Consider the following 24717-nt stretch of genomic DNA (forward strand, 5'->3'; position numbering starts at 1 on the left):
CTAAACAGCAAATTCGCCAGGCGGAAGAAGGGGCGGGAATGACCGGCGGCTCTTTTCAGAACTTCCTCCGTTCCTTGGGAATATTTCTCTGCGGATGGGCTGGTTCTTTTCTTCCCTAGAAACCAGCAGCCTGAAGTTTTGGACTACATTTCCCATTAGTCCCTACTAGCTGATGAGGAATTGCTGGTGGATTGCCCCTTCCCCAAATTCTGTAAGACTTGTCTGCCTGCCTCTCCTTTGCACCCTCACCACGCAGAATGGATCCATCTGAGTCCTTCTTCCCATGTGGATTTTAAGCTGATCTTCGGTACCATGTGAGATTGGGGGAGGGGGGGATGATGGGCATGGAAATCCATCCCTTGGCACAATGCCATGCAAACAGAGCAGCGTTTCTCACTCTTGGGAACTTTAAGATGGGCAGACTCTAGTCACCTGGGGAATTCTGAGATTTGAAATCCACCCACAAGTTCCCAAGGGTGAGAAACACTGAGATAAAGTACATATTGTGTGCCTTGTTTTTCTCTCCAGCTGGAACTCCAGCCATTGCTCCCTCCCTCTTCTTGAGATGGCAGTGGTGGGTGAAGACCCTACCGTATTTACCACGGATGCTCTGCCTTCTGATGCCAGACTCCTCCCAACGTTGACCAACGCCTATCTGGGCACCAGAGTCTACAGGGACATCCTTCATGTCAATGGGGTGTACAATGGAGAAGTTGGGCAGACGCACCGGGCTGATCTCCCCAGTCCCCTTAATGTCAAAATGGATGTGGATGGGGCTGATGACTTGAGGGAGACCTTCTGTTTGGACACCAGGACAGGTAAGAGGCAATGCCACCCTCCTCATCTACGTTATTTCATTCCTGCCACCCTGCCAGGGCAGCTTTCTTCAACTCACATGCTGAACATAGAAATGAACGTTTGTTTTGAAAGTCAATGTGATTTTAAAAGGAGAAAAAGGGGTGGAAAATAGAAAATTCAAACTGAACTATGTTCTCTGAAGTTTGAATCCTTTCCTAGCTCATAAAGAAATATGAAAATCTATCAAATGAACCTATTTTGAAAAGCATCTTTTAAAACAGCCTCTCCAACTAGATCTCCAGATGCAGCAAAATAGTTCCCATTAGCAACAGGATGATGTGAATTGGTATCCAGCATGTCTTGTCCAACCTCCTAAAACCTCCTAAAACCTTCAACCTGGAAGAAGAGAAGACTTTTCAAGATAGGAATGTGTTTTAATGACAGTACAGTATAGAGTGCTCAAAATCTGGAGAACATTTTCACCTTTTTGTGAAAATGGATATGGTAACAATATGGAAAATCTATTATATTTTGAGGGATTTAATAACATATTTTGATTTCTTGTGGCATACTGGTTGGAAAATGTAGAATTCATTCTTAGTTAACCTGCTTATTTTTCACTCTTGGTTGCTGAACAAAGGTGAAGGGAGGGGAAATGTTCCCCTAGGTGCAAAACCTATCTATAAAAGTCTTGGACTCTTTAACTCCCATCCCAGAGTCAGGTGCCTCCCTGTCCAGGTCAGGTCTTGCAGTCTGGTTAAAGTCATGATGTCAGGTTAATAAAAACTCTAGTAATGGCCTTTAAGCTGGGAGCTTCTGCAGAGAACCTAGCCTAGTGTACTGGGAACATTGCCATCCCCTCCTCCAATGGGGTATCACTGCTGTCCTTATGAAGAAGCTCCCAACAGCTTGTAAGAAATTGGGAATCAGCTTGCTTGATATAAATGCTTTTCTGTTAGCTTAAGTTAATAATAAAGCCTAAAATGTCTTTGCTGGTATGTTTATTGTCTCTGGATCCAAAAGACCAATTGGGTGACACTTGGCAAAGCAATGGATTATCTTTCACGCCTTGAATTGGATTGGATTTAATTGTTAAGAAGACAATCACAAAGATCCCTTTTGATATTCCAATGCATCAAATAACAGAAGGATTATATTGTCAGCCATCCTTCAATTTCTTATGCCAGACCCTTTTCCTTATGTGAAATTGCAAAATAGATTCGACATGAGAATTTAGGGTATTCATTCAAACTGACTCTTTCCTTCCACCTGCAGGGACTATCTCCATACAGCTCAGTGCTCAGGATACACAGCTACTCACACAGTCTATGCCCACCAGTCTCTTGTCCATCTTCTGGCTTCCAGCATAACAATCTCAAGATCAGCTCTCGAAACTAAACCCATCACAGTGAATCTCCACACCCAGTTCAAACCAGAGAGTCCAGACCTGGACTTGCAGAAAGGGCCAGATTTCCTGGGAGCTCAGTGAGTATTATGGTGGGAATGTTTTCTGTGGCTCCTGGCCAAGCATTGAAAGACTGCAATAACAAAGCTTTGTTATTTTTTTGGTGGATTCTATGAATAGGGAATAAATGCAGTCCCCTCCAGAGGACACAGGAAGTCTGTCAGGAAACGCCTATCGTGCTAAGAGGGTGCTTTTGTTGTTAAGAAATGGTGGACTTTGACTAATATTGCCTTCCCTAACCTGCTGTCCTCCGGATATGCTGGCTCTACAACTCTTGAACTCCCAAGTAACTTGGTCTACGAGGCAGAGAGATTGAGGGAGAAGAGAACCATTGGCCACTGCACTTAAAAGGTATAGGCAGAGATACAAGGGAAAAGGAGAATGGGGAGATGGAACAGGTTTAGATTAGAGTTCAAAAGGTATGCAAAGCAAAGTCTTTGTGCTCAATGAGTATAGAATTCCAGTGATGTTTCGGTTGTTTAGTAGATCCTCTGATGCCCAGAGAGAAACATAAGGATTCCCATTTTTTCTTCCTCTTTAGCTATCTCTATGGAAAGACATTGGTCCCAGAAGTAGAGGGTGGCCCCCAACCTACTGTACACATGATCTGGACCCCGGTGCCCCAATCAGTGACCCTCCCTGGAGACCGGAAGGAGCAGAGATGGGAGTTCCTCACTGCCGTAGCAGAGTCTGAAGAGGTTGTGCAAAGGACCTTTTGTGAAGGGATGTCCCTGGTTGGATCGGGTTCCTTATATCTGTCTCACACCCAGGCATGGGCAGCGCTCTGGGAAGGCTGCTGTGTAGATGTGGACGGGCCTCTTCCCTTCCGCCAGGCCATATATGGCTGCCTGTATTACCTGCTGAGTGCCATTCCTCCTCTGGGCACTGCTAACTTCCCTTTCTCTGGAATCAGCCCAGGAGGCCTTTCCAACGGCACATCCGGTGAAGACTACTGGGGCCATGTCTTCTGGGACCAGGTGAGCAAAGGGAACCGCCCCCGTTTGCTACTCCTGGATGAAGGGGAGATGAATTGGGGAAGATGCTGCCTGCCATGGCAAATACCAGGTCATCTACTGTCCTGCAGCTAGTGTTGGCTTTCTGTGATGCGCATGCAAAGACTAAAAGGTCTTGTGAATTTTGCCCAGTTCTGCTTCTTCTCTCCGTTGCAGGTTGATGTAAGTACCATGCAATCAACTGTTAGTTCAGATATGTGACTCAACCTGGAAAGTGAAGATAGAAAGTTAGACTTAGTTCGTCTCACCTGACATGCATGGGGTAGAATGTATGTGTGTGTTTAAACTAGGGATCTTTTTAATTTGAGGTGACGTGGATTGAATCCGGCTGTTATCTATGTTCTGTCCTGAGGCACAGTCTCTGCTTCTCGAATAAAATATCTTTTCAACATGGACAACAAGTTGGAAGGTTTTATTCGCAAATGACCTGACTCTGAAACTGTCTCTAATTTTCTCCTCCTCCCTCCCTCTCTATCCATTCCTTTGTAACTTAAGCTTTGCTAACCTTCCGGTTGTTTCATCTGACATGTGAAATACCATGTTTTTATCGTTGCTCTGAAACTTCCTGATTTAAACACTGTCCCCTAAATCAGAGTTCCCCAAACTTTCTGGGTTGGCAACCCAGAGGAAAAGGGAAGGGCAGGTGCCTTTATGCGTGCATGCACTTGTGGGAGCAGCGCTTTCTTCCACAGTCCCCTGAGGAGGATTTGATATTAACTTTCCACCAGCCTCCTGCCCCAGAGAAGAATGTTCATCATGTGGTTTTCTAGTTTTTAAACTGAAGCGACATAATTCCTAGAGCCAAGATTTTGTTCTGAGGGACGGGTTGAAGAAGTTTGTCTCCCAGAAGACTCATCCTCATCTGAAGCTGGGAGCCCTTATAGGAAAGGAATAACTGCTGGCTTAACTCTAATTTGCAGATCTTTTGCATTTGATGGCCATATTTGTATATGTTGTCCTTTTTTGTTGTTAAACGTAGGATACCTGGATATACCCAAACATCCTGCTTTTCTATCCAGAAGCGGCTTGTGCTATCTTAAAATACAGGATCCAAACACTAGAGGGAGCTCTACACAACGCACGGGAACAAGGATACAAGGTAGAAGCCACTTACAAAGACAAGAGGAAAAGCCCCTTCTCTTTCCACATGAGGCATGGAACCAGTTTCCTTCACTATTTCCTTTAGTCGTGGCTGGAATCCACACACAGGTTCCCCTTGTTTTGAATGGTTTTTAATTTTAGCATTTCGGCAGCTTTTCAAGAAACAAAAGTAAAATCCTGGCGCAGCAGCAGAAACTCCTTTGAAACAAGAGTGGCTCTAAACAGTTTCGAAAGCCTTGATGATATTCAAAAGCAGCTTTTGCAATCTGAAGTGGGGGAGACTGGAAGTAGAAGGACAAGAAGTGGTGTCTCCATTGAGGAGATTTTGACTCTTTCTCAGAAGTTAGATGGCTTCTTTTCCAGATTCGGACCTTGCTCTGAAGACAAGTCAGGGATCTCTTCTCTGTTCCCCAGAAAGCATAAATGGTTAGAACAGGCAAGGGGCTCCAAATTTCAACAGGCTAATTTGAAAATAATTTCTGAAGTAGCACAATGGAAAATTCAGGGTGAGTTTCTAGCTTTGTCTAGAATTGATTAAATAAAGTAATTTAGACCAACCACCAGTAACACCACATGAATATATAAATCATTTGAAATTAAGCTAGATTAATCGTTGGAGCCCTGGTGGCACAGTGGTTACTAAGCAGTATTTCAGGCTAATTCTGCCAACTGCCAGCAATTCGATTCCCACTGGCTCAAGGTTGACTCTGCCTTACATCCTTCTGAGGTTGGTAAACTGAGGATCCAGATTGTTGCGGGCTGATTCTGTGAACATTAAGGGTTAACTTTAAATTAAGGCAATACGCTTAAACAACAATGTAGTAACAATTTCTAAGGTCATAATCCTGAAGAGCAGACTTCCTTCAGAAGTTGGCTGCTAAAACTCCAGTGATGCTGAATCCATGGATTCAGAGGGCACAAGCATGTAAGCATTTCTCAAATTTGCAACTTGTTGCTGAGGGTTTAAAATCAGTTAATTTAAGTCTCAGTAAATTTTAAGGTTAGCTATAGGGATGGGGGGGAGGGGTTTATGCCTTTGAAACAGTCTTGATTCCTGATGACTGAACTAATCCCTGCAGTTTTCTTGGCAAGACTTTGGAAATGGCTTCCTATTGCCTTCTTCCTAGAACTGAGAATAGACGACTGGCCCAAGATCACCCAACTAGATTGTTTCCTAAGGGGGTGCTAGAACTCGGAATGTCCTGGTTTCTAGCCTGATGCCTTAATCGTTGCACCAAACAGGCTATAAAGACTGGCAACTTCTAACCTGCAGCATCACAACAGGAAACTTCTTCACTTGCTTATTGGATCCAGACAGTGGCCTTCATGTGGCAACTTCCTGGTGTTCTCTTCTTTCCTATGAACATGTAGCTGGATACTGAAGGTATCAACCCCTCCCCCATTGAGTTTCACCCCACTTGACCCAAGTGGAGAGTTTTGTGGGGACCCACCACTGAACAACCGCAAGAACTATTCTTTGGCAACTGAACAAGGCCCAGAATGACATTGAAAAGTTGCCTTCTCTCATTGAGGACGGAAACTGGATTGAGCAAACGAGGCCACTGGCTGTTCTCTAGCAGGCTCTTCTGTCTTGCAGGGAAAAGCTGCCCATTCCTGAACAAGCATGCTCTGGATTTGAATGCCTCCAAAGAAAGAAAACATTTTATTATTTAATATGCCTTATGACCTTGTCAAGATAATTGATTTTATTTCATTTTGGTTTCCATTGTGGCAGGGTGCAAAGTTTCCCTGGGAGAGTGCGGCAACGGGCCGAGAGGTCTGCCCTGAGAAAATTTATGGAGACGAGGAGATCCACATCAATGGAGATGTGATGCTGGCATTCGAGCAGTATTTCTGCCTCACTCAGGTAGCTGTGGCTGGGCTTGGAGTAGCCACTGTTGCCTCCCGTCCTGCTCCTGCTTTTGCCACTAAACTGGCTAGCCTGTCTGGGCCAGATGGGGCCCTGCAGGGTCAATGGAATCTCTCCTGATGCGCTTCTAGGACTTGAAGCTCTTTCAGCAGGAAGGTGGCTGGGATGTAGTCCAGGCTATCGCTCAATACTGGTGCAGCCGAGTTGTGTGGAACTCTGAGGAAGAAAACTATCACATTGTGGGTAAGTGGGTAAGGGGGCTCCTGAGCAGGGATAGGAGTCAGTTCAGTGCATCTCCTCCAGCAGCTACAGCTGATGAGGCAGAACCTGTAATGATAGGTGGGAATAACCTTGGGAGACAGGAGGGAGAGCAATAAAGGTTTTTCTTAAATGCCCAAATGCATTGCAACCAATATGCACCCTTGAACCTTCATCCATCAATGCTTATTGCAAGAGCGATTCTGGGAGAGAGAGAAAAGATTGGACAGCTTATAGGTGTCCATTCCTAACCATGAGGACATCACAGTGAGGCCTATGGAAGGGCTGCTGAGTTCTAAAACTGTCTGCCTCCTTTCAGGTGTTTTGCCCCCAGATGAATATCATTGCACTGTAGATAATTCTGTCTATACAAATGCAGTTGCCCAGAGGAGGTAAGAGATGTCCAGAATCACTGATCCTGCTTCTCGGCCCTTCTTCTCCCAGAATTTCTTCTCTGTCCTTCTCTCCTTCCAGAATTTCTATTCTTTCTTTGGCTTTTTTTCTACTTCGGGCTTTTTTTATGGTTAACATTGAATTCACCTTCTCAATGCATTTATTATCTGTTACAAATTTAAATACAACAGTTCATTTAGTGACCTTTCAAAGTTACAACATCACTGGAAAAAGTGACATTTTTCACACGACTGTTGCTGCATCCTCATGGTCACATGATCAAAATTCAGATGTTTGGCAATTGGTTCATATTTGTGACTATTGCAGGGTCCCAGATCCCATTTTGCAACCTTCTGACAAGCCACGTCAATGGGAAACCCAGGTTCACTTAACAACTGTTACTAATTTAACAACTCTGGTGATTCACTTAACAGCAGTGGTAAGAAAGGTTGTAAAATGGGGCAAAACTCACTTGAAAATGTTTTACTTAGCAACAGAAATTTTGGGCTCAATTGTGGTCGTAAGTCCAGGACTACCTGTAATTTAAAAGTTCATTGGCATGCTTACCCTTCAAGAACATAAAAAATAATTATGTTAGGCTGAGCCTCATGTCATACTTTAGTCTGGCTGGCTGGGGAGTTTCATCTCTTCAGCCCAACTCTTGGGAAGATGCTTTGAACTTTCTAGTCCAAAGACCAAACCAAATGCAGTATATTTGTCAACTCCCTCTTCCTTCCCACTTCCAGTTGACACAGAATTTACTTTCTGGTTTCCAGGAGGAGTTGACTTTCAAATGCAGCAATAGTTTAAGACTAACCTTTCCTCCTTCTCTCCCTCCTCACCCCCTTTGAGAAAGGCATTTCCCATGTAAAGAAAGGAAAGGAGGCCAATCAAATAGAAATAGAGTAAGATTTTTTGTAAGGATACTCTGTTTTATGAACTATATATATTGCTTCTTTGCAAATTGTAAAAGCAAATTGTAAATACAATTGCAAAATTTCCCCTAATTTGTTTGAATAATATAAAATCAAGCACAAATTTCCAAGTACTTTATGGATTATTTGGGAATCTTTTTCAAATTCAATTCATGAGTGTGACTGTTGTCTATGAATGTGTTTCTCTAGATTTAGATTTTGTTATTACATCCCCCACAGTTAGTGCCAGAGAAGATGTCCCTGGTGTGGGCCAGTTATGGAATCGGAGAATTCCAAATTTGGAAGGGTCCAGTCTAATCCACATTGTACCCAAAAAAAAAAAGAACCATTAAACAATCCATGAGTATTGGTTATCCAAGATCTCAAGTTCCATGTTCATTTAAAGACACTCTAAAGAAAAAGGAAGGGAAATACACAGATGACAAACTTGAAAATGTTCCTGCTGGTTTTCTTGGTTTCATTACAAGTCATCTCTTTGAAATTTTTGAAAAAGTAACAGCATTGTTCAGAAATCAATATTCTGTTCTCGAGTAACACTGGTAAAAAGCAGAAAGATTGACATAATAATTGCAAAACTTGTGTAGACACTTTATTGAGACTGTTAATGTAACATTTTTTGAAAAAAATATGCCTGTCTTTATCCCAGGACTAGAGGAAGTCCACAAAATTTCTTTAAGTGGCATATAACTGATTTGTCTTCTGCAACAAAATGTATGCCGTTTTACCTTTGGAATGCCATTTTAATTTAATAGTAAGCATTAAGCAAGTATGACATCATAGTGATTAAAATGGAATAATTTTATACCTCTTTAATATCAAATCAGGAGCAACATCAAAACAATGCTAAATGTCAACCTTTTTCCTGGAGGCTGTGCGGATCTGGATGGGGAAGAACAGGCTCAAGCTCAATCCCTCCAAGACTGAGTGGCTGTGGTTTCCGTCATCCCGATTTGTGCATTTTGTTCCATCTTTGATGATAGGGGGAGAAACTTTACCCCCCTCAGACAGGGCCCGCAATCTGGGAGTCCTCCTGGATACGCGGCTTAGTTTAGAAGGACACCTGATGGCCGTGACGAGGGGGGCCTTTTACCAGATTCGCCTGATACGTCAGTTGTGCCCCTTTCTGGATCGGGATGCTCTGTGCACAGTCACTCATGCCCTAGTCCTTTCTCACCTGGACTACTGCAACGCTCTATACATGGAGCTGTCCTTGAAGAGTACCCGGAGGCTTCAGCTGGTCCAGAATGTGGCCGTGCAGGTTATCATGGGGTTATAATGTTACACCCCTTTTAGGCGGCTTGCACTGGTTGCCGGTTGTCTTCCGGGTGCAATTCAAGGTACTAATTATGACCTTTAAAGCACTCCATGGATTAGGCCCAGGTTACCTGCGACCACCTACTGTCACCAGTAGCCTCCCAGCGTCCAGTGTTGGCCTCCTCAGGGTGCCGTCGGCCAGACAGTGTCGGCTCGCGACCCCCAGGGGGAGAGCCTTCTCTGTGGGAGCGCCTTCCCTCTGGAATGAGCTGCCCCCGGAGCTTCGCATAATACCCGACCTCCGGTCCGTCCGACATGCCCTAAAAGGATGGCTTTTCCAGCCAGCCGGCCTGGCCTGAATAGAATAAAATACAGGATTAATTTGGTTGTTAATTTTAATTTAATTTTTAAAATTTTATTGTAAATATCAATTGGTTTTTTTTGGATACTTTATTTAATGTCCCTTTTAATTTTTGTAATATGTGTTTTCTTTTATGTTGTACACCGCCTTGAGTCCTTGGGAGAAGAGCGGCATATAAATCCAATAAACCTCAACCTCAACATTTTCCAATTTGTAATTCTCTGCTAGGTTAACTCCGCTAGATCTTTTCCCCTCCATACCGTTTCAGCTTGAAATTTGCAATTGACTTGGGCTCCCAGTTGCATTTTGCTGTCCCCGAAGAGTGGAAGGAGATTATGGAGAAACTTAAAGTGCCTTTGGATAAGAGCAGACGTTACCATCCAGAATATGATGGATACTGTCCAGGTGAGGGATTCAGAAGAAGAAACCAAGGTGTTCATCCTAAGTTTAAAACCAACCATACTGCATATCAAATGTTCACTAATGATGGGAATGTAACCATCACTTAGCTTGCATGCTAAGGTGGGGGACATCAAATTAATATTTTGCCCAATAGTCAATATTTTCACCATTGTTGTTCAGGGATGTACTTTCTCCACTGGGGGAATGGAAATGAGAAGAATAATGTAAAGGCAAGAGATTTTCCTTTTCCTCACACCAACAAAAAAAGTGCAAAATTGTTCTATTGTCACTATTATTTGGGAACACGGTGATTTCTTTGCCAGAAGGAAATGGAACCTTTCCCCTCCATTCCTTTCAATTATCCCCTGGAGCCCTCTAATTGCCTGAAACTGCTTGACACTATTAGAACTGCTTTGGTTGTGTCAAAGGCAATACAGGCTTTTGACATTACTTGTGGCTTTTGATTACGACTTGCCTACCCCTTCAAGAGGGAATGAGTTGGAAAGAGAGAACTCTCTCGCACATTGGCTAAACTGATAGCCAGATAGTAGAATATCTGCAAGTTGTTTCTTCAGATGGACATTTTAGCAGGCTCCTAGAGTTACAAAAAAAAAAAAAACAGGTGACCTTTTCTCAGCATGTTAATGTATGGTGACAGCTGCTGCACCTTTGCTTCCCATACATCAAGATTCCTTGAGGTAAGTAGAGGCTTTCTTCCTGTATCCCCTTCGCCATCAAAGGGAATGTGGTATGAAAACAGGAGGCTCCATTTCATTAGCAATCACCATCCCACATCTTGGTCACCTCAGAGCTTTGCTTCATGCCTCTTCCCACAGGTGAGCCAGTGAAACAAGCGGATGTTGTCTTGCTTGGGTTTCCTCTCATGTACCCCATGGACCCAGAAGTCAGAAGGAGGGATCTTGAGATCTATGAGCCTGTGACTGATCCCCAGGGGCCTGCCATGACTTGGGTAAAAAGCTGGCCTTGAGGGAGGGAGCAAGTGGTTTCCATGCCCATCTGCAGTGCATCTGTTTGTGGATGGTAGAGTGCACCTTTAGTGTTACCAGCGTCTTTCTTCCTTCAGAGCATGTTTGCAATTGGCTGGTTGGTGCTGAAGGAAATCAAAAGAGCACAACAACAGATGAGCAAATGTTTCAGCAACATCACCGAGCCATTCAAGGTCAACCAATTGGGCACATTTTATTCCTGTCTTTAAGTTCTTCTACTCTTGACAACAATCATCTATAGTACGTATGAATATATATTCTTTTTCTTAGATCTGGTTGGAAAACTCTGATGGATCAGGAGCTGTAAATTTCTTGACCGGGATGGGTGGATTTCTGCAAGCCATCTTTTTTGGATATGCTGGGTTCAGGTATAAATTAGGAATGGTGAAAAAAATTGTCACAGTTTTCTTCCTAGTTGAAATCATGCGATGTGATGTATCATGTGATGTGTGATGAACATGTTGTGTTGCGAAATGAATGGGGACATAACTTCCTTAACCCTAGAGTTTCTTACAATCTATTTCTTAGCTGTCTTATTGTGTATTTGGCTTAAAATGTACACTATATTGCTAAAAGTATTCGCTCATCTACCTTTACTCGAAAATGAACTTACTGTAAGTGACATCCCATTCCTAATCCATAAGGTTCAATATGACGTCGGTCCACTCTTTGCAGCTATAACAGCTTCAACTCTTCTGGGAAGGCTGTCCACAAGGTTTAGGAGTGTGTTTATGGGACTTTTTGACCATTCTTCCAGAAGCGCATTTGTGAGATCACACACTGAAGTTGGGCGAGAAGGCCTGGCTCTCAGTCTCCGCTCTCATTCATCCCAAAGGTGTTCTGTTGGGATGAGGTCAGGACTCTGTGCAGGCCAGTCAAGTTCATCCATACCAGATTCTGTCATCCATGACTTTATGGACCTTGCTTTGTGCACTGGTGCACAGTCATGTTGGAAGAGGAAGGGGCCATCTCCAAACTGTTCCCACAGAGTTGGGAGCCTGGAATTGTCCAAAATGTCTTGGTATGCTGAAGCATTCAGAGTTCCTTTCACTGGAACTAAGGGGCCAAGCCAGCTCCTGAAAAACAACCCCACACCATAATCCCCCTCCACCAAACCTTGGCACAATGCAGTCAGACAAGTACTGTTCTCCTGGCAACCATTGAACCCAGACTCATCCATCAGATTGCCAGATGGAGAAATGCAATTCGTCACTCCAGAGAACGCATCTCCACTGCTCTAGAGTCCAGTAGCGGCGTGCTTTACACCACTGCATCCGACACTTTTCATTGCACTTGGTGATATATGGCTTGGATGCAGCTGCTCGGCCATGGAAACCCATTCCATGACGCTCTCTGCGCACTGTTATTGAGCTAATCTGAAGGCCACATGAAGTCTGGAGGTCTGTAGCGATTGACTCTGCAGAAAGTTGGTGACCTCTTCACACTATGCGCCTCAGCATCCGCTGACCCCGCTCCGCTGACCCCGCTCCGTCAGTTTATGTGGCCTACCATTCGTGGCTGAGTTGCTGTCATTCCCAAACACTTCCATGTCCTTATAATACAGCTGACAGTTGACACTGGAATATTTAGGAGCGAGGAATTTCACGACTGGATTTGTTGCACAGGTGGCATCCTATCACAGTTCCATGCTGGAATTCACTGAGCTGCTGAGAGAGACCCATTCTTTCCCAAATGTTTGTAAAAACAGTCTGCATGCCTAGGTACTTGATTTTATACACCTGTGGCCATGGAAGTGATTGGAACACCTGATTCTGATTATTTGGATGGGTGAGCGAATACTTTTGGCAATATAGTATATCTCCATATGTTCAAAAAAAGGTGTGTATAGGGTATGTGTGACTGGGAATAATTCCTTATAAAAACATAACAATGATATAGGTTAGAAAAGCCACATCTAAAAATAAATATAGTGAGAGCTTTGTAACTAAAAGTATTCTGTAAAGCAATACAAAATTTGGATAGAATGATTTCATTTAGCACTTGCTGTGAGTGATTACTATCTATTCAAAAGTCCCATGTATGTATGTATGTACATTAAAAGTACAATGATAACTATTTTTAGAAGTCAAGGTGGGTGAGGGGGGGGGATAAGCTTTCCCCACTGCAGGAGTTGTGCATGGGCAGATGCTTCTTCTTCTTTCTTTTTTTTCACATAATATTTTTATTTCCATTTCATTCTATACAATCACATGTTTACTGTGCATAACCGGAGCATGTAACATTGAGTAATAAACACAGCCTTCACTTATATAAAAAATGCCCCCTACAATACAAACCCAATATACCACCTTGGCCCACCATACACCCTCTTTCAACCCCCTCCAACTTTCATTCTACCTTCTTACATACCCCTCTCCTACCTACTTCCCCTCCCCCTCTATCACTCCCTCTCTTCATCCATTCCCTCCCTTCCTTCTCCTCCTCCTCTCTCTCACCCTCTCCACCCTCCTTCTTCTTTCGCTCAACTCCTCCCTTCGATTTACTTCTATTACCTTCCAATATATTCAGCTTGTTCTATTTTAACACTAACATTAAAAAGCCACAGTATACAAGTGCAATCATGTACTTTAGAATTTAACACATATTATATTTCCCCCCTCCCCCCCTCCCCCTAGAACCCCACTTCCCTTCCCTCCCCCCGACTTCCCAGAGCCCATACACGGTATAACTTTTTAACAATCTAAAATGTCTAAAATGTCTCTACATTGAGTTCAGCTTCTTACTGTTACCCAAATTTTAAACAATGTAAGTTATTACTGATGTTAAGCATAAGCTATCTGGAGTTTCTTAGTCCCATATTTACTTTGTGTATAATCAATCCATTTTTTCCAGTCTCATTTATATCTCTCGTTTGAATGTTCTTTGAGATATGCTGAAATTTTTGCCATTTCGGCTAAGTTTATAACTTTCAGAGTCCATTCTTTAATTAAATGTTTTATTCATTTTCATTTTCAATTTTGTACATTCACTTATATACTGGATATTGGCAATAATAATATTATAATCGTAAGAAAAAAAAACAAAAAAACCCCAACCGAAACACAACTCATAAACCCCACCTATCACTTTCACACACCCCTTCTTCTCCCCCTCCAACTTTCCTTTCTCCCTCCAACGATCACCCCTCCTACTTCCCTTTCCCCTCCTATCTTCCTTTCTCGCCTTTCTCACCCTCCTTCCCCTCTCATCCTCCTTACATTCCCCTCTTCCTCCCTCCTTACTTCTCCCTCTTCTTTTCCTCTACTTCTCACTATGGTGCACACCCAAAAAAAAGAAAAGAAAAGAAAAAAGCAATAAGAAAAAAAAAGAGAAAAATAAAAAGAAAAGATAAGGAACAGCAGTATACAAGTGTATTCTTCTTGTTCTATATATTGAAGCTATATCTCCACCCACCCACCCACCCCCAATGAACCCCCCTCCCTAACCCCCTCCGACTTCCCAGGTCACACACCCGGCACAGTTCAGTACCATTCACCTTCAAAATATCTTATTAACAATAATAATGAAAATAAAATAAAAAGAACACTCCGAAAAAGAAAACAAAAACAAAAAAGTAAATAAAATAAAATTGAAAACTCTTTTGCATTATGCTCAGCCTCCCATCATTCTTCAAATTTTAAACAGTGTGAATCATTCCATTTATATTTTGTCCTCGTCCCTTACTTCTTTGATATTTACCCCCATCTTCCTGTAGAATCTCCAGATAGTCTTTCTTAACCTTATATTCAAATATTAGTTTATACAAAAATCAATTTATCTTCATACTTTCGCTACTCATCTTCCTATCCTTCGTTTCACGTCTCCATTCCTCCCAAGCCCAAATTGCATAAGATTAGGATCTCGCTCTTCACTTTAAAATCCTGAGCTTTTTATATTATACTTCAGACATGTAAATTCGTAAAACATATGCCCAAAATTCATACCAGTTCGTTCAATCCCAAGATTCCTTCATCAATATCCCACTCCACCTTCCTTTCTGCTCCACACTCCATTCATCCCAAACCGCAATTCAAATAAATCTTAGTCCCCGCTTTCCTCACAGAAAACACTTCATGCGCAGTTTGGATTGAAACTCAAATAAGTCTTGTAAAAGTCCCGTATCAGTACACAGCTTTACCATTTCATACCAAACAGAAATCCTAAAGTTTTAATCAGTCCAAAAGCTTAGAAAGTATTTTAAAAACGTCGCTGGGTCTGTATTCTTTACTCTTCTGTCCTTCCGGAAAGAAAAGGCAACCCTCTGCCTTATAACCACGTGTCCCGCTGCTTTAAAAATATGACTGAATCCTCAGTTTCCGCTCTTCTGCCTCTCCAGTAGGGGGAGAGCAACTCCCTCCTTCTTGTAGTCAAGTGAGTTGCTGCTTGTCTTTCCTTCACCTTGTCCTTCCGCGTTTCCGAGTGAGTCAGGAAGCCCCGCCTTCAGAGTTTTATAATAAAAGTCCCGAGCTTCCGAAACAGAATTAATACGAAATCTTTGATTTTCAAATGTAACTGTGATTCCAACTGGAGCCTCCCATTTATACTTTATTTGACGATTTCTGAGTTCTTGGGTTAAAAAAGTATAACTTCTCCTTGCGTGCAGCATCTGAAGCGGGATATCTTTAAAGACGAACAAATCGTGGTCATCAATTCTGAGCCTTCTATTATAAAGCTTTTGTGAGATCGCATTTCTGGATTCTCTTGTGAAAAAATATATAATTATGTCTCTTGGAAGCTGTCGTTGCTCTGCTACATGCGAATTTTGGCGATAGATTTTTCGAATATTCCAATCAAAATTAAGTCCTGGGCCTCCCACCACTTGGCTGAAAGCTTCTACAAAAGTCTGTTTCAAATTTTCTCCTTTCTTTTCAGGCAGTCCTCTGACTCTTATTGCAAACGCCTTTGTATTATAATTTATCATTGTAAGTTGTGTTTGATTATTAATAATCTCTTGTTGTAAAGCTTGAATATTAGAAGACAAATTAAAATTAGCCCTCTCCAAAGATTCCAATTTCGTCTCCATTTCTTCAACATAATCTGTTAAAGTAGACGTGACTTCAAACGTATTCGCATTTATCTGGGCAATTTTGGCATGTATTTTATCGCATAAATCCAACACAAATTCTTGAATTTCTTTTCTAAAGTCATTAATTATTTGAAAGAGAAGCTCCTGTGTCAAGAAATCTCCAGTAGATGGCGTAGGAGACAAAGGCAGCGATTTGGTAGCAAGTTCTTTAAGCACGAGGGGGGAGGATTTTTTTGCCTGTTTGGACCTGGGAGACATTATAGATAAAATCTGAGAATAGACAGATAAACAGTGTCTTCAGCTGGCCAGTTCTCAATAAATTATTTGTAGACTTTGCTCATTAATGAGTAGCGGTCTCCGGGGAAATAAAGCCAGTTAATTACGTCATCAATCACCAACACAGTAAAAACGCCATTTTGTGTCCCAATTGCGCAGAGAAGTTCAAAGGAAAAACAAGGCTGGTGTTTAGATAGTTAAAAAAAAAAAAACACATCACAGAGGTGCGACCCGCTCGTATTATCTTAAAAGCAATTTATCATTGTCCTGAGTGCGGGAGTCGGCTGTCTAGGGCTGCAAAAAGGCAGCTGCAAAGAAATGGCTGGAGATAAAAGCTCGGCTACGTTGGATCCATTCTCTGTTCGCAGCCCAAAAAAAAAGAAGAGGGCTGTGAACTACGAATAAATCCTAACACCTGAGCTTCTGCCTGTCCCTTTCTGCCAGAAAGGGATGATATCTATTGATCTTAATTAGATATACAGACCAGATCTTTAAGAGGGGCTTCGTTGAGCTCCTCGGCGACAGGCTCCTCCCACAGGAAGTCCACTTTCAGAGTCCATTCTTGAATTGTAGGCAAGTCTTTCTTCTTCCAGTATTGCGCCACCAAGAGTCTTGCTGCCGTTATTAAGTACAGAACCAAATTAATCTCTGCTGCTGTAAAGTCAGTACATATACCTAGTAAAAACAGCTGAGGGGTGAATTTTATCCTTCTTTTGAAGAGATTTTGCAAGATCCACCATATTTTTATCCAAAATGCCTTAACATTACGACATGTCCACCATATATGAAAATATGTAGCATCAAGAGAACCACATCTCCAGCATTTAGGCTGAACATTCGGATACATAGAGGCAAGCTTTTTGGGATCTAAATGCAATCTATAAAACATCTTGTAAAAATTTTCTCTCAGATTTTGTGCTTGTGTAAATTTTACATTTCTTACCCAAATTCTTTCCCATGTGTCCAGCATTATTGGTTCCTCAATATTCTGAGCCCATTTTATCATACAGTCTTTAATCAGTTCCGTTTCTGAATCCATCTGTATTAATACATTATATATCCTCTTTATGTGCATTAAGCTTTGATCTCTTATTTGTTTAAACAAATTATCCTCAGCTTTTACAATGCCAGTTTTTTAATCTATTTTCCACCTAGCCTGTAATTGGCCATACTGAAACCACGTTTGAACTACCTTCTCTTTTTTAAGTACCTCTAAAGATTTTAATTGCAACACCCCACTTTCAGTGATAAGTTGTTGTCTATATGTGGTTCTATCGTGTTTTTGTTCTATATTCATATTTTCAATTGCGTGTCTAGGAATTGCCCACATGGGCAATTTGTCACTTAGTTTATGTTGATATTTTTTCCAGACCCGCAATAAAGCATTTCTTAAAATATGATTTTTAAAATTCTTATCCAGTTTTTTGTTAAATAACAAGTAAGCAAAAAAAAAAAAAAAATCATATCCCTCAATATTCAATATTCTGTCATTGGTTAAATGGATCCAATCACTAATTGCAGATAAGGCCACTGCATCATAATATAATTTTAAGTTAGGTAATTTCAATCCTCCTCTTTCACGTACATCTTGCATTATTTTCATCTTTACCCTCGGCTTCTTTCCTGCCCATACAAATTTGTTGATACCCTTCTGCCATTCTAAAAGATTCACATCTCTTTTGAGTATTGGTAACATTTGAAAAAGAAATAAAAATTTTGGTAAAATATTCATTTTCACTGCCGCTATCCTACCCAGCAAAGATAAATGCAGTTTCTCCCACCTTTTCATCTCCGTCTGTATACTATGCCAAAGTGGTTCATAATTATGCTTATATAATTTCCCATTTGAAGTTAAAATATTAACTCCAAGATATTTAACTTTTTTAACTATCTCACATCCTAACATCGCTCCCAGTTCTTCCTTCTGTTTGGTATTCATATTTATAGCTAATATTTTGGTTTTTCCTAAATTAATTTTAAATCCAGAGACTTGACCATATTGATTAATCGTATTCATTAAGACCTTACTGGATTCCTGTGGTTGTTTCAAAATTATAACCAAGTCATCCGCAAAAGCGCGGACTCTGTATTCTTGCTGTCTGATCTTGATCCCTTTTAGAGCATCCAAGCCCCGTATCTTATTCAACAATACTTCCAAAGTTATAATAAACAATAGTGGGGACAAAGGACAGCCCTGTCTTGTACCTTTTTCTATTTGAAAGGAATCTGTTAAACTTCCATTGACTATGATTTGGGCTTTTTGCTGCTGATATATTGCACCAATTGACCGTAAAAAGCCATCTCCTATCTGCATTTTTTGCAATATCTTCAACAAGAATTGCCAATTGACTCGATCAAAGGCTTTCTCAGCATCCAAAAATATGAATGCGGCAGGGATTTGATTGTTCTTTCCCAAGTATTCTAAAGCATTAATAATTAACCTAACATTGCTCTTCATCTGTCTGCCCTGTATAAAACCTGTTTGGTCGGTGTGTATCAGTTGTTGGATAACCACCATTAACCTATTTGCTAATATTTTAGTAAAAATTTTGTAATCTACATTAAGTAATGAAATAGGTCTATAATTTTTCGGCTGAGTAAGATCTTGATCTTCTTTGGGTATCAACGATATGAACGCTGTCTTCCATGAAGGGGGCACTTTACCTTCCGATTTTATTAAATAATTCTCTAAGAGGTTCTACCATTTCTAACTGTAAGTTTTTATAATAAACAGCCGTTAAGCCATCTGTACCTGGTGCTTTCCCTAGCTTTTGTTGTTTGATTACCTGCAGGATTTCCCCAGAGGTTATTGGTTCAATCTATGCCTGTGTTCTTCACTAACTAGGGGGATTTTCTCTTTATCTAAGTATTTATTTATGTCTAAATCCCTAATTTTATCCCCTTTGTACAACTCTGTGAAAAATTCTCGAAATGCCTTTTGGATCTCTTCCTGTTGAAACACCTCCTTCCCTCTGTAACACAATTTGGATACATTTCGAGTTTTCCTTTTTTTCCTGATCTGATAAGCCAACCACCTGCCGGGTTTATTTGCATTGCAGAAAGTATTATGTTTAGCATATAATAAACTGGTGGCTACCTGGTCAGAAATCAGCATATCAAATTGAGATTTTAATATGGAAATTGCTTCCTTAGTTTTTGTATTACCTGGGTTCAGTGTTAATTCCAGCTCTTTCCCTTTAATTTCCTCTTCCAATTCTTTACGTTTTTGCCCTTGTTTATGTCTATGTATTTTGTTTATGTTTGTCAATACTCCTCTCATATACGCTTTGCTTGCATCCCATACATATTCCATAGGTGTACCCTTATTCATGTTAAAAACAAAGTATTCAGATAACAATTTTTTACAATCATTGACATACTTTTCATATCTGAATAAATTTTCATTCAGCCTCCAAGACCTTCTTGCCTGAACTACCCTTCCCAGCTCCATCCAAACTGGGTTATGATCCGAAAGAACTCTCGCCGTAATCTTTGTCTTCTTCACCCTAGAAAGTAAATCATTAGTAATTAATATAAAATCAATCCTTGAAAAAGATTGATGTCTGTCGGAAAAGAAGGTAAAGTCATATTCTTCTGCATGCCTTTCACGCCAAACATCTCGCAGTTCGAAGTCGTCCATCATGTCAAAAAAGGATTTGGGTAACTTAGCTCGGAATTTAGTATTCGGGCGAGATGCCTTCTTATCTCTTTTGGTGTCAATCACGCCATTCCAGTCACCCAATAGTATACACGACTTAAAGTCCCACTGTACTAATTTAGCATGGAGATTTCTATAAAATCCATCTTGTTGTTGATTAGGAGCATAAATTCCCAAAAGCAATGTCTTTTTCCCTTCTAAGATTAAATCTAATGCGATATATCTTCCAAAGGGATCTGCTTCAATTAGCTCGGCTTTAATGTCTTTTCTTAAGTATACTACTATGCCATTTTTCTTTTCCGTAGCAGAGGTCGCAAAATGTTGACCAAATTTGGGGTTGATCAAATATTTTTGATCAGTTGATTTGATATGAGTTTCTTGCAAACAAATTATGTCGTTCTTAAACTGTTTGAGATAATGAAATATTTTCTTTCTCTTCTGTGGAGAATTCAGTCCATTAACATTCCATGTCAAAATCTTAGTTGTCATTTTTGGTTGCCTGAAGCTTTTTTAGAGCCTCCCGCATGGCCTGTCTCACCTTTGGTCTGGCTCCTCCCACAACTTCTGAGCTTGTTGCTGTAGCTCCTTGATCAATGGCCGGTGATTGTTGAGATTGTTGCGTTGTAGCTTGTTTTTCTGTTTGTCTGGTGGTCGTACGGTTAGGTCTTTGTTCCTTAACCCCTTGCACTTCCGGGAGGGGGAGATGATACGTTTTGTCTGGTAGTTGTGTAGTTTGCTGTTTCTCTTGTCCTGCTCGTGGTTTTTCTCCATATCCCGATGGTTCAGGGTGTCCCACCTTCAGAATCTTATGATAGAAATCTCGAGCTTTCCATACAGAGTTGAGACGATATCTTTACTTGTCAAATATAACTATAATACCAAACGGAGCATCCCATCTATACTGTATCTGACGCTTTCTGAGCTCTTCCACCAAAAAAGCATAATCTCTTCTGGCTCTTAGCATTTGAGGTGGTATCTCTTTCAAAACCATCAAATCCTGTCTGCCAATTTGAAGCTTGGTATTATAGGACTCTTGTAATATCGTATTTCTGGATTCTCTTGTAACAAAATATATTACCACGTCTCGAGGGAGTTGCTTTTGTTTTGCCGCCCAAGAATTAACGCGAAAATTTTTGTCAATCTGCCAATCAAAATTGGATCCCGGTCTTCCCACCAGACAGTCAAAGGCCTCAGAAAACATCTGCTTTAAGTCCTCCTGTTTCTCTTCACGCAGCCCCCTAACTCTTAATGCAAGTTCCATCTGCTTATACTGTATCATAATAATTTGTTTTTCAGCATTTTCAACTTTTTGTTCCACCTCTTCAGTTTTAGATGTCAAATTAGTTTTAGCTTCATTGAGAATCTCTAAGTTGTCTTCCATTCCAGAAACATATTCTGTGAGTACATTTACAATTCCCACCATATCATCATTCATTTTGGTAATCTTAGTATCAAATTTGTCATATAAGACTTTTATCTCATTGCTTATCTCCTTCCTTATTTCATCTCTGAACTCTCTGAGAGCTTCCAAATTCTGATCCCTTGATTCTCTGAACATTTCCAGCAAGAATTCTTTCGTTAGTACATCTCCACTAGGGGGCATAGAGGGTGGGGGCTGCGACTTTGTGCAAGATATGGGAGACGTAGATCTTGGAATTAATTTCGCAGGGTTCATTTTTGATGCCATTATATCTTTGCCTTAATCACTTAATCAGATTTTGCTAAACCACTATGCCGTTTGGAGAAAAAGGAAAAAATCCTCCCTTTTTGCAGAAAGTTTTACGGGGGATTTCAAAAGGCTTGCATTACACCAAAACAGTTCAGCAAAACGAAACAAAAAGACAGAGAAAAACCCTGTTTGGAATGTCTCTGTGTCAACAAAGAGTCTTTGAGAGCTTTTAATTAGATAAGAGAGAATCTTCAAAGGAGTGAAGCTAATTAGATCATGGAAGGCTGCCAAGGAGTTAGAAATATACCATCATTGCAAATACGAAAGCTGGAAAATCGCCATCTTGAAAACAATTACACAAAAGAAACTTTATAACACTGAAGCTTGAGTTTTTCCTTAAAAAAAGCAAATAAAGTTCTCAAATATGAGCTCCGCTTGTGTTAATTTCATATAAAATAATTTCAGAGCTTGTCCTAAGAGGGGGTTCTTTGGCCTTGTGCCGTGAATACAGCAGAGAAATCTGGCCAGAGGATGACTCAGCTTTGGTATCTCTCCCCCCCGTTTGCAGCAGAAAAAAAAAGCTGCAAGCTTCAAGGAAAGTTCTTACCGGCTGGGCCCCTCTCTGCAATCTTCTTGCCTGAAGGTTGAGATATCTAAAGGATGTTTTATTAGATAACGGACCAGAAGTCTGGGAGCAGCTCAATTAAGCCGCTGCCGACGGCCAAGTCCCTCCCCGGAAGTCCCATGGGCAGATGCTTCTGACTGCAGTCATCAAACTCCTTTTGTTTCTGCTAATCTGAAATACCATTAACTGAGCAGCCAGAATCCCTCAAGCAGGGATACTGAGATTAAAGCCATCTTGTCTTTTCCCACCAAATACTCTGATGATGTTACCTAGTTTGGTAATTAAACAGCTGACGGAAAACAACCAAGTTCAGAGAGCACCAAGGACCTCACAATTCAACCCTGAGCTACACATATTCTCTTCCATCAGTGCTTTGTTTTCTTTTGCTAATGTTGCTCCACAGAATATTATGTGCATAGATGATGCAAAAATCAAGTTGCAAAATGCATCGGCCACTCTAGCCAGCAGGATCAACTTTGGCCTGGTAACTCTCCAGAGTTTCTGGAAGTGTATTCTACTCTAAGCTCTGGCTTTTGGGCTTTAACATCCCTTTTAAAAACTACCGCTAGTTAATTTAACTTGGACCTTAATAGCTTTCTTTGCCATCCAACTCCCCCATCAAGCTTTGGAAGAATTTATTTTTGGACTCTGCTTTAGAATCACTTGTTGGGGAGAAGAATGGTAATCTTGAATGAAACCCTGAGTGATGCGTCTGTATCCTGTTTCAAGGCTGGTGATAATGTAAGGGATTCCCTATTCTAGCCACTGAGTTCTTTCTGCTCTTCCTAGGATCTCCAGAAGCTGCCTGAAATTTGACCCTGTTTATCCTGATGACATAAAGCAGCTGAACATTACTGGAATTTGCTACTTAGGAAGCAAGCTGAATTTCACCTTCACCAAAGAGAAAACCACCATCCAAATGACCAAGTCTTCTCCCAATTTACACTTATCTGTTCTGGAGGTGGTACTGGCTGGAACAGGAGAGCATCTGTCCTTAAAAGAAGGTGTTACATTGTTTGCTATAACATGAATACCCCACATTGTCCCTTAAGAACATTTAAAAACTTTATATCACTAGCACTACTAAACTAGCCCTCAGGATGGCCTTTGGGGATTCGTATTTGTTAAAGCTGGAACTGAGCCAATCTAGATCCATAAGCAGCCAAAAACAGAGCTCAGTCCCTATAGATGAAAAACAAAATCTATATAAGAGTATGTGACTTTCCCAGGACAGCTGAGGAATCTGATAAGTGAATGCCAAACATATCTATGACACAATTTCTCTGATGATTTCCTCTCTTTTCATAAGGCATAGCTCTATCTTCTCTGGATTTTCCATGTGGGAATCCAGTCAAAGCAAACCTAGATAAACAATTATTGCTGGCAGCCCTTGAGAACTTTAGGTGTTGATGTAATTCCTTGAGTTCCAACTCTTGTTCCAGAGCTCCTAGAAGAAAATGCATAGCAAGAAGGCTGCTTAGCTAAGGTCTACTAGATACTGACACCTAGAAATAACGTTAAGCAGGACCCATTGCTTTGTGTGGGGAAAGGTAGAGACGCTCTTCAGGGTGGAATCTGTCTGACCTACCAGATCATGTCAGATGCCCCAATTGCTAACTGGAAATTTTGAAATTCTCATTTCTAGAAGGGAGAGCAGTTTGGAGGACCTGGACTACAACAAGCTTTATTCCTGACTTTTGGGCATCAATGTGGCTGATGGAAGTAGGAATTAATAACAGCTGGAAATGTATAATTAATTAATTCTGTCTCATAGGAGTACATGGAGAAGTAGCATAAATGAAGGATGGAAACTGGAATAGATTTCAATCACTATTTAATACATTGTGCCTTTCTTTTCATTTCAGGGCAAAGTGTTTCCTTCTTTACAACTGCTGGGTGGATTCAGAAAGAATCTGTTCTGCCCTCAAAGCCAGCTGGGTGACTTTGGGCCAGTTCCTCTCTCCTAGCTCAACCTACCTCACAGGGTTGTTGTTATTGTGGGGAAAATAGGAAGAGGTGTATTGGATATGTTTGTCACTCTGCATTATTTGTAAAAATAATAAGAAGGGTAAAGTTTAAATAAAGAAACTATGACACGTATAAAAACTATCAAAGAGTTGATGATTTTCTTATTCCACATTATTACTGGCATATTATAGAGTCATTAATTTGTAAGTCTCAGCAATATTACTGGAGAAATGTTTCTTTAATCAGTACATAATCATACAGCCTGGGATAATACAAATTCCATGGATACTTTATTGAGAAATTATACCTTTGCCTTTCTGCTTTACTATTGTGTTGTAACAACCCAACTGGATGTTGAGCATTTATATCATTTGTACAGTAATTCTTGCATACAGGTAGTCCTCGATTTACAACAGTTCATTTAGTGACCGTTTGAACTTACAATAGCACTGAAAAAACTTTGAGATTTTTCACATTTACAACCATTGCAGCATCTCTGTGGTCACATGATCAAATTCAGATGCTTGGCAACTGACTCATATTTATGATGGTTGCAGTGCCTTGGGGTCATGTGATCAGCTTCTGCAACCTTCTGACAAGCAAAGTCAATGGGAAAACCAGATTCACTTAACAGCTGT

General features: G+C 40.9%; 1 protein-coding gene across 1 annotated transcript; it reads left to right on the forward strand.

The window, feature by feature from the left end:
- Window positions 1-241: 241 nt before the first annotated feature.
- On the forward strand, window positions 242-24090 carry LOC116510916 (protein-glucosylgalactosylhydroxylysine glucosidase-like). The gene is made up of 13 exons (XM_032220569.1): window positions 242-825; window positions 2074-2283; window positions 2805-3240; window positions 4256-4375; window positions 6113-6244; window positions 6379-6490; window positions 6825-6897; window positions 9717-9853; window positions 10687-10820; window positions 10935-11030; window positions 11128-11225; window positions 22901-23115; window positions 23977-24090. Exons 1-13 carry the CDS (start codon window positions 566-568, stop codon window positions 24051-24053), a joined length of 2100 nt encoding a protein of 699 aa, XP_032076460.1. The 5' UTR covers window positions 242-565; the 3' UTR covers window positions 24054-24090.
- The last annotated feature ends 627 nt before the right edge of the window (window positions 24091-24717 follow it).

Source organism: Thamnophis elegans, chromosome 1 (genome assembly GCF_009769535.1).
Source record: "Thamnophis elegans isolate rThaEle1 chromosome 1, rThaEle1.pri, whole genome shotgun sequence".
NCBI lineage: Eukaryota > Metazoa > Chordata > Lepidosauria > Squamata > Colubridae > Thamnophis > Thamnophis elegans.

What these genes read in the sequence shown, in the direction of transcription:
- LOC116510916 (XM_032220569.1), top strand. Translation starts at nt 566, where the DNA reads ATGGCAGTGGTGGGTGAAGACCCTACCGTATTTACCACGGATGCTCTG. An exon ending in CCAGATTTCCTGGGAGCTCA is followed by an intron (nt 2,284 to 2,804) that starts GTGAGTATTATG and finishes CTTCCTCTTTAG; the next exon opens with CTATCTCTATGGAAAGACAT. An exon ending in CACGGGAACAAGGATACAAG is followed by an intron (nt 4,376 to 6,112) that starts GTAGAAGCCACT and finishes CCATTGTGGCAG; the next exon opens with GGTGCAAAGTTTCCCTGGGA.